Here is a 13,431-nt window from a genome sequence, read left to right on the forward strand (position 1 = left end):
ACCTTTTGTTCTTGGTGTGCCTTTCTGTGAAAACCATTCAGAAGTTAAAAGCCCAAAGAAAGTTATGGACTTCAACTCCCATAACCATTCAGGTACTGAGACGAGGAAGATGACAAGGGAGTTTGGGCAGAATGACAGGAGCTTGAAGTGTAACATGCAGACTAGTTTTTTCTTCAAACCTGTGATGAGCTGAACATTTAAAAATGGCTACCACACTATGGAAGAGAGGTGCAGCGAGCAGCGCAGACGTTACCGTTCATGCCGTGGCTCCAGAACGCGAAGCACACAGAGTTGGCAAAGCAGAGGAGATTGTTTGGAAAGTAAAAGGAATGCTGTGGCGAGCAAAAAGGGGCATAGAGATGCCAGGAGCAGTGCATAAGCTCCTGGAGGTTCGGTCGCTCTGCGAGGTAGCAGACATCACCCTGGGCCGAGGAGGAGAGCTGACGTGTGACTGCAGAGCCGCACCGGGTGTAAGGAAAGCATCTGCACACTCCAAACTGGAAGGCAGAGGGAGAAGCCATAATACAGAGCAGTGAGCAACATGGGGAAATCTGGAGAAGACCAGCGAGTCTGCCCAAAGCAGCTGGGGACCCCGGGCATTCTGACAGCCGCGTCAACCAGTGATTGAATGGTACAAGATTGCCAGTGCAGAAAATATACAAAGGCAAAGTTGAATGCAGGCAAGGCAAAGTACAAAGGCAAGATTCAATGAGAAGAACGATTGACTACAGACAACACAAAGTATAAAGGCAATCCCCCAATGTTTGTTTTATTATTTGTAATGCGTACCAGACCCGGGGGTATCAGGGCGCAACAGTTACAAGAATGTGCAAAGCTTAGTTACAATGATAGATAGAATAGAATACAGTACATACACATGTGGATGAAGACTAGAGGAACTAAGGGAGGATTTACAAATATTGCAAACAGTACAAAAATTAGAGTTCTTCCCATAGGGATCAGAAGCAGACTGTGCTATATAACATCTTAGTAGCAAAGACATAGGGTCATTCCTGGGTGAAGGTTACACCGCCAAGGTTTACTGGTCAGAGGATTTGAGCCATGCGATAGTGTTGGAACTGAAGTTCTGGTATGATTGGTCTTCTCTAAGTGAGGGAGGCAGGGCGTTGCAAAGTTGGGCCGCGTTGACAGGGAAGCCGCTGCCTCCAATCTTGGATAGTTTGAATCTGGGAATGGACAGGCAGTTCATGTTAACTAGCCTGGATGGTCTCAAGGATGTCCGTCTGTGGAATCTCTCAGAGAGGTAGGTGGGTGCATTGTTTAGTGATTTGTGAGTGATGCGGTTTTTAGTAGCATTTTGGCATTGGTCGAGAGCCAATTGTTTTGTCGCCTGCTCTCAAAGAGATGATCTTTTCTGGCTATTCCTAGGGCCGCTCTTAAGGCATTATTATGTAGGGTTTGGATTCTCCTGATGATGGATTTATTAGAGCCCATGTACAGGGCGTTACAATGAACTAAGCGGGACAAAATGAGGGCTCTGGCCAGGATGATGCAACTATTGTTAGAGAGAAAGGGTTTGCTAGTTCTAATAAGTTTACACGTGTACGCGGTGGTGGATGCTAGTGTGATAACTTGTTTAGAAAAGGATAAGGTGGAGTTGAGGTAGAATCCTAAGGTCTTTACTTCCTTGGCCACCTTGATGAGTTGCCGTCAATTACAAAGGATGAGTATTCAAGGCCTCGTTTTTTTAGGTTGTTGGGGGTACCCAGGATGATGAGTTCTGTTTTATCATTCAGGCATAGACCGTGCGTTGCCATCCATGCCTGGATGATGAGGCACACTCTATTCACCAAGGCCAAATCTTTGCCATAATCCCCTGAAAGTGGGAGGAGAATCCGAGTATCATCTGCATAGTTGGTGTAGGTGATACCAAGATGGTCCAGATCATCGAAAAGGGGCTTGGTGAAGAGGTTGTACAATGTGGGCGAGAAGCAGGACCCACGGGGCACCCCACAAGTGATGGGTATAGGGTCTGCCGCTGCTGACGGCGAGAAGAACCTCATTGTTCTGTTGCTTAAGAATTACCTAATCCAAATTATGGCCTCTTTGGAGAAATGTGCTGCTGAATCGAGATGGCTGCATAGGACCTCGTGATCCACCAGGTCAAAAGCAGCTGAGAGGTCAAGGAGGAGAAGTAGAGCTGATTTCCCACTATCTCTGAGCTCATCAACTTGGGCCTTCAGATCGATGAGGGTGGTCTCTGTTCCATGTTGTGGACGGAAACCTGATTGTCTAGCTCCTAAAAGGTGATGTGATTCCAAGTATTTCCGAATATTTCTTCGACTCCACACTCTCCTTCTCTGCTCACATATCCGATGTCTCTAAGAAGTCACACTACCAGCTACACCTCCTCAGAGGTATCCTTCCTTTCCTCTCCTTCCCCCAGAAGCTCACTGTCTCTAGAGCCCTGGTTCTCTCGAAGCTGGACTACTGTAACAGCCTCTATCTAAATCTGCTCGCCTCTACTCTCCGCTCTTTGCAACTCATCGATAACAGGACTGCGAGACTTGTCTTTGGCCTCAAGCCCAGGGACCGTATCTCTCCAGGACTGAAATCACTACACTGGCTCCCAGCGACTGCGAGGATCAAGTTCAAAACCCTCTGCATTGTCCACAAGGCCGTCTGGGGCCTTGGGCCAAAATACCTTCAACTCTCTCTTCCTAAATATTTTCCTTCTCGAGCTCTTCGCTCATCCGCCTCCAACTCCCTCAGGGTCAGCCGCTTCTCCAAACGAGTTGGGGGCAGATCTCTCTCCGCTGCAGGGGCCTCCCTCTGGAACAGCCTTCCTGCCTCCCTGAAACTTGAGGAGAACCATCTCCGGTTCCGGAAGCACCTCAAAACCTTCCTCTTTGCCTCTGCTTTCTCTCCCCCTCTCCCCTGCTAATACCACTGAAACTGCACTGAATCTGCAACTCGGCCACTCACCGTTCTTGGTCCTTGGCCCAGCCACTCTCCCCTGCACTGCCTCCCCGGCAACCCCTGCATTGCGGGACTGTGTCTGTATCCCTACAGCCCCCCTTCCCAGCACTTGTCTGCACTTACCTCGCACTTGCCACCAGCTGGCCCTTGTTATTTATCCTGTATGCTAATAACCCTGTACTGCACTTTCCCCTCTCCCTTTCCCCCATGCACTTTTCCCTTCCCCTCTACCCTTGCACTTGCGCGAACTGAATGACACCTGGCCTAGTAGGATCGTTGTCCATCTCCCCTTGTTTTCCCCCCCCTGCCTCGTCGCGCCTTGAAACACTTGAGTATGGGCGCGTTACAAATGCCATATCATATCATATGCTTGTAGGCCACTTTGCCTAATATTTTTGAGAGAAAGGGAACTGTCGTGATTGGCCTATAATTAGTTGGTATCTGGTGGTCTAAGGTGGGTTTTTTTTATAATGGAAGCACCCACGATTCTTTAACGTTGGTGGGAATGGTACCAGTGGCAAAGGAAGCAATTGATAAGCTTGGAAATGAAAGGCGATATGTCCAGGGCTGCGTCCTTGATGAGCTGTGCCGGGCAAAGATCGCCCGACAATTGGATGGTTTAAGAGATGGAATAATTTTTTTCTACCTCGATAATGGAGGTTTTAGAGAAGTTGAAACGGGCAGGTTGGATTTCAGAGGTGTTGGGGGGGGGCATTAGGCAGGGATAGGGCATTTAAAGATGCTTTTCTTTTAACTATTTTATTTTGTAGGGTAATACTTTGTTGACAAGTGTATGTTGGATATCTGAGCATCAGTTTTTGTCTTTGTTACAAGTGTCTAGTATTGCGATACGGGTCTCCAGTTCTTTGAGTATGGTGAATAGTTCTTTCATATTGGAGTTAGCTTGGGAAATGCGGTAATCATAGGATTCCCGTTTAGCAAAGCAAATTTCTTTTTTATAAAGAGATAAAATACATAAGCGTGATATGCCAATGTCGGGGAGAAGTTTGAGCAAGTACATTTGAGTAAAATATGGACACAAATAGATGTACCTAGTTAGGTAAGAATTGGTGCAGTCACACTTGTGAGATTACACAAGACTTATCTGCATGGTATTAGGTAACCCACCTTTTGGTATAGGTCTGTATTACACAAGCTGGTAATGTGACTGGGCAGCCAGGCCTATCTCAGGAGGGGGTAAATGTGAGCTTTAGAGCTGTACAGATGAAATCAGCCAATACAAGTAACCAAGTAACACTTACACTTTCAAGGTTTCAGTTATAAATATATATGTATTTACAGATGAAGTTTTAGTTAAGCATTCTTTAAAAAGGCAATTGTTTGTAACAGTCAAGCAAAGTTTGGAATAACTTTTCAACAGTCAATAAAGTTGGTGAATACTCTTTGGACATGCTAATACATTTCTCCAACACCCTGAAGTGACTTCAATAACAAGGATAGTATTGCATTTATATGTAACACCAATATCCTCTTTAGAGTCTTGAGTTTCAGAAAGGACGGGTTAAGGAAAAAATAGAAAGGTTAGAACATACTTTCTTATAAGAGTAGGACAGTTGGAATCCTCCAATAAAATCTAGGTGCGCCTTTCCCAGCAGTAAAAGTGTTCAACAAATTACAACGTATGAGGGACAAGCAATGCCAAAGTCAATGGATTCAGAAAGGTGCCTTTTGGGAGCCAGGACAGCAAAAGACAACTGGACAAAGTCTACAGTTCTAATGCACATCTTGGATAAAGTATTCACAAAGTCAGATAGTTCACAGAAAATGACTGAAGGCACACAAGCTGTTAAGCCTGTGCAAATGGGAGTTACAATCAACTCAGAAAGTTAAGCAAGTGCAATTCTCAAGTGAGAAAGCATGACTTAAGGCAAGAATGTAAGTACCCCAAGCCCGAAAACTACCTTTGGTTTGAAGAAAGTGGTCTAGCTGGATTCCGTCTTGCTACAGCCAAGCAGACACTGTTCCTGAGCCTCAGTTGTGGGGAAAATAGGGAGGACGTCTAGAGGACTCCTGCGGCAGTACTCAGTTAAGGACTTTGTTGCTACGGGTTTCCTTCGATTCAGCTGTTCTTCAGTGTTTCAGCACCTCGCAAACAGCACGGATGCAAAACGAATATCTCTGGTTGGGCTTTCCTTGCTCCCTCAGTCCTGGACTCTAGATCAGGATTTCCTGCTTCTGGAGTGTCCTTAAGAGGCTCCTGGAGCTTTTGGCCGGTTCGTTCTGCTGACGACTTTGCACTCAGTTATGGACAATCGACCCCTGGCATTGGGCTTTTGCAAAACTGGAGAGGCACAGCAAGTCAGGGATTGCGCCAAAGTGGAGTTCATCACAAGCTAGTTGGTCCCACCGAAGGGAAGAAGTTGTTCTGTCTGGAGATTCTCTGTCGAGGTGAAAAAGGTCAGCACAGCAGGTCCAGGAGGTTGCAGCAGGCTTCTCTTCACGATTTCTTCTTTGGATGTTTCTTCCAGTGGTTGACTCTGCCTCTAGTCCCAAAACCCTCGTCTTTTAAGCAAGTTTCCCATTCATTCACAGTCTAGCCTGACAATCACACAGCAGGGTGGCTGTCCTTTTAGGACAGCCAGCCAGCTAATCAGTACTGGTTTCGTTCAGTCACTCCTAGAGACAAAGGACAGAGGAGATTCTGGAACCTCCCTCACTTCCTGCCCTTCCAGACACACTGGAGCCAGGGGTGGGCTAGGGCTTAAATCTTTCTCAGCGCACAGAGTAAAAGCCAAGAAAGACCTCACAAACAGAAAATGGTGGAAGAACGACATGGGCCATTTTGACAAAATGGACACCCATGGGTGCTGTACTGGGTATGCTGAAGCCTGCGGTAGAAAAGCACACTGGTAGTAAAAATTAAACCACTGCCACCAGCCATTTAAACTGGTAAGGGTAACAAAACATAAATGTACATGAGAAAGTAGTATAAGGGGCTACTAGGTAACCCCCAGCAGTCCACATAAGATGGTGTGTGCTGGACCTACAAAGTAAAAAGGTAAGTAAGATTAATTTCACCTTACTATTCTTGGGAACAGTAGTTCATCCAAGAAACAATATTTAAACCTTAAGAGAAATCCAAAGGACTTCTCAGTAACACTTCACACTCAGGGTGATGTGTGTCACTATACAAAAAGCAGATGCCTATGGAGTTTGTCAGACTCCAAAAACAGTGAAAACATAAATTCCTAGTTGGGGGAAAAACATAAGAGGGAGTGTGAAAAAGGTCTGACTCACTCTGGAGATAAAATTAAAAAGTGTTAAGTCCAGCAAAAGAGCTGGGGGTTTCTAACTCCCCAAGACCAAACAGCACATGGTATATGCTATTTAAGAACTGTAAAGTTGAATCTAAGAACTATGGAACAAATAGGAAGTCTTGGCAGGCGAGTTACCAGACAGCTGAGATTGTACAAAGATTCCTGGCAGAGGAATACACCAGACAATAACTCTTACAGAAAGATTGTGACAGAACTTTCTGCTTGAACAGAACTTTGTGGTTAAACAAGAACTTTGGGAGTCCAGTGAAGACACCAAGGAACTGTTAGCTAAAGAGACATTTTGCCATCCTGTTTGAGAAATCCAGGGGAAGGGGTCACCCTCTGGATCCAAGGGTCGTTACCTTGGAGAACATTCCCGTTGGAGTCATTCTTCCACTTTTGGTTTTGAACACTTTTTCTAAAATCAAGGTGAAGACATTTCCTGGCACCTTTTGTTTGTTTATAAGTGTTAGGGTCAGGATAGGTTGTTTTAGGACACAAGGGCGGCTTTTCAATTACTGAAATCCTGACACAGACAGGTTCTTTTAGTTTCTAGGTAGGAAGCCCCTCATTAGAATACGGCAAGAGAGGCATTATTCCAACTCATTATTTAATAAAAATGTCTAAACTTCAGAATACAACAACCTTGTATCCGTCTCATTTGACCCCTTACACTGCATCAGTGTTCACCTTTACAGAAACAGGTGAAATGCCAGTATCTAGAAGTAAGAAACCAACATCAACAGTTAGAACCAGGGTAGATTCATGTGCCAATGATTGGAACATTAATGCAAGCTATCAAACAACCCAGCGCATCATCCACCTAGGGGAAGAAGGCACATAAAAAAGTCAAACATTGCTCATTAAATAGAACCCAACACTGGACTTTTCTCCATGCCCGCTGTCCTCCATGTCAACACCCTTTGCTCCCACTGACAAAATAATGCCAGGAGAACAACCCCCAAATGCAGCCTAGAAAGATGAAGGTTCTTGCACCCCAACTGCTGTGTATTCATCTACCTTCGCCTCATCATCTGCAACTTTGACAAAGTCACTGAAGAACTCCAGAGGAAGGGGGTCTCCACTTGGCAGCTCAGTTGATGCAAAGCGAACAATGATGTCCCAGGAAAGGTCGATGGCCCACTGTTCGATGTTGGCGAGGGAGTGAAGGAGCGCAATCCGGCTTGCCTGGGAGAAGTCACAAAGGAATAGAATGCAAGCAATATTAATGAGCAGTAAAAGGAGAATGACTCGTGCAACAATATTTGTACTTGAGACTCCCAAGCAGCTCTATAGCTGTATATCCTCCAGCTCCCACAATCTTGTACTTGCACGTAAGTCCAAACACATAACATGAACACTCCTTCTGTATTTCTATTTATAAAGTGTAACATTGGATGGTGAACATAATTTAACTAATTTGTAGCTTGTATAGCGCAACCGTAGCTAGTAAGCCTTTGAGGGCAACATACAAGGTAACGGAACGGCGAGAGGGCAAACTATGTGACATGGGATGTTCTGGCTGCGGGGTCGGTGCACAAGGAGCTTATACGGGACCCATGCATTGACTGGGAGAGTAAGGGCTTCAGTTCCTTCCTGAAATGCAAATGCATTTGCACCCCCGGATAGACAGAGGGGTGGTGTTCCAGTTGGCATGAGCATAGCAAGAGAAGGCAGTTTTCCAGTTCTCTTTTCCTCTTGCACGTCACTTTTTCTCTCGAGCCTAGCAAGGGCTGGCTGATAGAGAAGAGGGACCCACTGCACCTACTGCAAGAGTACTGCAGCTAGGCAGGCAGGTGTGCATCTAGTGGTTGCCGTATAGGCAATGCAGGCCGTCTTAAAGAATATTCTGTCTGGGAAAGGAAGCTACTACACCTCCCTTCGGATGGGAGAAATCTGGTCAACCTTCTGGTTTCCAGTTATGAGTTGTGCCCCGCCGTTTTGGGCTGTCCGAAGTAGGGCATCATCTATTGCCGGAATGCTAGTGAGTAAGGTGTTTTCACCATCAATGTGGGATATTACCAGAGCCTGGACTGTGGTCTGTACTCTGCAGTGGAAGGAAAGGTTTTACCTTTCCGAGGAAGGTTAGCTTGTTTTAAATGGTTTGGGCCTTTTGTTAAAATGTTGTTGGATTGAGAGAGGCCGCTCTACAGAGAATCAAAGTGAAGCGAGGTGTGTAGGTTCATGCCGATGTACCACCCTTGAATGGTATACGGCTTAGCTGGTTACGAAGAAGCACGGATTCCATATTGGTATGATTGAACTTCAGGTATGCGATCATCATCCAGGCTTGGATAGAGGCAAAGCAATTCCGGAGGCACAAAATGTCCTAGGGTACCAGTGACACTTACGTGTCATCTGAGTGTTTGGGGAGTGAGATGTTTGGGCAATTGATGAGTGGTGTCAACAGTTCTGTGTATAGATTAAATATCACCAGGGAGATCGTTGTGGGACTCCACAGGTGACCAGTGTGAACTGGAGTTGCCCATCTGGGTGGTTTGGTGCTTTTCTGAGAGGTAAGATGAGACCAGTTGAGAAATGTAACCAAGACGTTCACTCGGCTTTGCGAGCAGGCTGGTCAGTGTAGGTGGTTCACTGTGCCAACATGGCAGAGGGGTTGAAGAGGAGCAGGCAGGGGTCTTGAGTCGCCTTTGTTCATGATCTGAAGAGCGTCATCTATGGCCTGGCTGGTGGCTGTTTCAGTGCTTCATTTAGGTCCAATCCCAGAATTGTAAATGCGGAGCAGGCCGTGTAGGTTAAACTGATCATGGAGTTGGCTGGCAACTGCCTTGTCAATGATTTTTGCAGTGAACGGTAGGTTGGTTAAAGGCCAGTAGTTTGTGGGGTTGTTTGGGTTTAAGGTGAGTAAAGGTTTGTGGCTTATGAAAAACTAGCAGTTGTACCCATGCTTTGCACGGTAATTGCCAGTAAAAATAAAATTAGACAAAGCTATATTTATATTTTATACTTTTAACATTGTCTACACCATGGAACCTACCCACATGCCAGATGTCAGGTTTGTTGCATGTTGGGAAGTATGCTGAACATTTCAAACAGACACACACACAAACACATATCCACAAATTTCCCATTAGGTTCCCAAGTCTTGAAACATGAACACTAAATGCCCACCCCAATCCAAGCACAGTGGTAACTGGAGCATGTATACCAATTTGTCGGTAGAGGCTGTTACTCCATGAGAGGGAATGACATGTCTCTGTTAATAAATGTAGTTTGTGTCCGTAGATGGCTTTGCAGCCTATACACAGTGTTTTACACTATAGTATATGGCTCATTTGTACCCAGACATGCTGCAAGCTGGTTATATATGGTTGCAGAGACCCCGTTTTCAAGATCAGAAAGATCAGGGTAAATGAAATACAGTAGTATACTAGTGGGGAGGACAACAGACTTTATTAAAAAAGATGGATATCGCCTGAAAAATGTTAAAATTCGACGCAGGGCTCAACATTGATAAATAGCAGCTGGGGCTACAGGTGAAAGTTGTGCAGATAGACCCCAAGGTTCTGTGTCGAATCTATAGCTGGCTTCCATTTAGTTTTCAGTGCATCCTTGTACCAATAGTCCCTAGACTGTTCTTGAGACTATACAACGTGTTTGGTCTCTTTCTCCCTGCTGTTAAATTGAATAACAACCGGAGTGTTGTCTGCATAAGTATAAAAGCACAGACCAAAGCAATGCTAGACAAAGATTAAAAAGTGGGGAACCCTGGTCGACACCAGAAGTTCTGATCTATTCTTGTGAATCGAATCCACAGAGAGCAGTTTTTGGACCATCTAATCCAATTCAGTACAGTGCCCTGGCTATCCTGTTGGTGAAGTCGCTGCATTAGTGCTCCGTGGCCCGCAGCATCAAAGGCTGCAGAGAGATCCAGGAAAGTTGGAAGCCTTGAAGGCGACTCATAACATGGAGCGACACAGACTCTGTAACCATACCTCTTGTTGATGAAGGAGATATTTATTTCTGCGAATCCTAGTGTTTAGGCAGCTACCTCCTTTTGAAGAAATAAGGAAGAGATAGGGTGAAAAGGTGATGGCGAGTTTGGATCCAGTGGGGATTTCTTTTCAGTAACTTGAACACTGGCTAGATCTGGGGGGGGATTGTAGATCTAAATGGTGTTCCTTTTTAGCAGTAACAACTTCAGGAATGGGGGGCAGGCTGTGGGATGATATGCCATGTCTTCAGAAAAGGGATTGCACAGTGACGAAGGATGTGCCAGAACCACTAAAGAATCAAAATCCAGCTGCGTTCTGGCCCTGCCATGGGACCAGCTCTTCTGGAATCCGGCCAACAATCTATCTTCTTTCAGATCGCCCCCATTGGCAGTTTGCTGTGGGGTCCCTCAGGGCTGTGCACTTTCTCCCCTCATTTTTAATATTTATGTTCAGCCATTGGCCTGTCTTATTCGATTGATTGGTTTTCGTTTTTTCTCCTATGCAGACACCACACAGATACTATTTTAGCTTGACGTTGAGCGTGACGGCACTGCTAACTGTCTGAAATCTTGCCTGGAAGCGGTGAGTAACTGGATGGGATCAAATTGGATAAAGTTAAATGGGGGAAAACTGAGGTCTTAGTGGTGGGGCCTCCCTCTTCATCCTCGTCCTGGACATTGAATTATTGGCCATCAGAACTGGGACCCCTACCCACCTCTTTGGAAGTAGTATAAAACCTAGGTGTCAAGACATCTGCCTCCCTTTCTCTGGAGGCTCAGGTTGGTTCTATCTGTAGTGCTAGTTACCTTAAAAATTAAAACTACTGAAAAACGTACTACCCTATATTCCCATTAGCTTCCATGCCTCGATCATTGCTGCCATTATTAATGGCAGCCTTGGCTACTGCTATGCTGTACTTCTTGCCCAACCAGCTTATTTATTAAATAAACTAGAGGTGTTGCAAAATGCTGCAGTCTGTCTGAATAAGGACATTCCCTATGGCGTGATGGTTCATTAGCTCGGCAGGATTTACATTGGTTGCCGGTTATGGCTCACAACCAGTTTAAGTCACTCAGTGTCATCCACTGCGCCTATCAAGGCAAGGGTTGCCTAGAACTACAGGAAAAAAGTGTTCCCTATTGTCCTGGTCGACCTTTGCGCTCTACTTCTCTGTTTCTACTAAAAGCTCCAACGTTTCGTTTGGAATGGTATGACGGCCAGGCCTTTTCATTGGCTGGCCTTAAATTGTGGAATTCACATCCACTTTCTCTTCGCAAGATTCAAGACTTTTGCCTTTTTTAAGAAACTCTTGAAAACCTATCCCTTTGCCTAAATTCTTCAATCCTTCCCTCTGCATCTTAGCACCCTGATGCCAAGGGTTACTGTCACGCTAATTAAACGTTTGATTGAGCTCCCAGGGTATTAGATTTGAACACTTGCAGCCATTTGTGGCCTTTGATAAATGAGAAGTTTGAGGTTATTTCTGACTCAATGAAAAAGAAAAGTTCGTAGGGTCTGGAAACTCTTTCATGCCTTTTGGAATTGTGAATTGTAAAGATATGGCTGTACACAGCCTCAGATGGGCACAACTTCACTGGAAGGTTAAACTTCAATATGCAAGCTGGAAAAAAATAAGCTGTTGTAAACAATAGCCATCATCTAACCATTTACTTTGCTTTCTTTATTCACTTCATTAGCTTTTCAGGTGGCACCCCTTAGCGCACTGGCCTTCGCCTTCACTCTGGTGGTGAAAAATGGAACGAGCTAACAAAAACTAGATGGATGAGAAAGGCAAGTTGAGGAGTTGGCTGAGCCACCACTTCCGAGCTTTAAAACGCTAGGGTATGTGCTAAAGTATTGTTCTATAGAAGCAACACAATTTTAGGGAGACAAAAATAGTAGAACATTAGTTTTAAAAGAATAAACGTGCGTACACGCACCAGAGAGTTCAAACTTAAGCTGGAAACCATGTATGGTGTTAACTAGTGCTGAAAATGGGGTATATTTCCCCAGATTCATAATCTAGGGGGAACAAGAATCCCACTTGTGACTCATGGGCCTCCCCCTGCCTTGCCACTCGGCCACGTCTCTCTCCCACTTGTGACTCATGGGCCTCCTCCTGCCTTGCCACTCGGCCACGTCTCTCTCCCACTTGTGACTCATGGGCCTCCTCCTGCCTTGCCACTCGGGCCGCGTCTCTCTCCCACTTGTGACTCATGGGCCTCCTCCTGCCTTGCCACTCGGGCCGCGTCTCTCTTGCTGGCAGCAAATAGGTCGGCTTTAGGACCACACAGTTGGAGGAGTGCTACAGAAAGGAGCTCTAATATTATTGCTGCCTCATCTGGAGAGGAACGTAAACATGTATACTGTAATGCATAACCAAGTGCAGAGGATTACAGTTTACAAAAATATATCTGTTTTAGAGTTCAAATATATCTCTCCTGAAAAATATGAGCATTGGCAATGTGAATTACTTTTTTACTCACTACAATAACTAATTTTACTTCCAACTTAGGAAGTACACTACTGACATTTTAAAATCTTATCTGGAGTCCTGTGGGAGGTTAAAAAATAAAACCGTCAAAATAAGACACTAAGAGTGGGTGAAGGGCTAATCAAATTTGTGGGGTGTGTGGGCGGCTTTTCAAAACTCCACATTTCCAGCCCTGGTCTTTACTGCAAGGCTGGGCTGGGACATGGGAAGATGGAAGTTTCTAGATACTGTGATGAATCTAATGGAGTCATCACTGATCTCCCGGCAGTGACCTCCTCCCATATGGCCACGGGATGTCAGTCGCTACCTGATCCTGGAAGCGGCTATATGAGGGAGGATCACATGGAAGGAGACAGCCTTCAGGAAGATGTCATGACTTCATTGGATGAGACATGGTATCCCCCATTTGCCCATGAAGAAGACCCCTTGATACCCAAAACCCTAATGGCTGTTTGCCATACATGTACACCCCCCTTTAGGGAAAAATAGAGAAACCTTTTCCTAAGAACATATAGGCCAAACTTCCATCCCTGGTCTAAAAGGTAAAAGCTCCAAAACTACCCTTTCCAGTTCTAATTATCCACCATATAGAACTGGCACACCATTCAGAAAACTTCTGAAAGTGATTTTCCAAGTAATCTGTATCAATCAACATCAATGAACTCCTTTTCCCACAATCACCCAAATACTGGGACGAAGGAGGAAAGAACAATGCAGAGCAGGAGGAGCCTTAAGCTCAATGAGCGTTCTAGTTGTTTTTGGA

The 13,431-nt window shown here is 45.2% G+C and overlaps 1 protein-coding gene across 3 annotated transcripts in view; it reads right to left on the reverse strand.

Moving 5' to 3' along the window:
* Nucleotides 1-13,431, reverse strand: part of LOC138504543 (uncharacterized protein HI_0077-like) — an 88,276-nt gene that overhangs the window by 22,156 nt on the left and 52,689 nt on the right. For all 3 annotated transcript variants that reach the window (XM_069625100.1, XM_069625101.1, XM_069625102.1), the window contains one exon: nucleotides 7,239-7,406. In XM_069625100.1, the coding sequence (XP_069481201.1) occupies nucleotides 7,239-7,406 (168 nt within the window). The remainder of the gene's footprint in view (nucleotides 1-7,238; nucleotides 7,407-13,431) is intronic.

Source organism: Ambystoma mexicanum, chromosome 11 (genome assembly GCF_040938575.1).
Source record: "Ambystoma mexicanum isolate Mex_15411 chromosome 11, UKY_AmexF1_1, whole genome shotgun sequence".
Classification (NCBI taxonomy): domain Eukaryota; kingdom Metazoa; phylum Chordata; class Amphibia; order Caudata; family Ambystomatidae; genus Ambystoma; species Ambystoma mexicanum.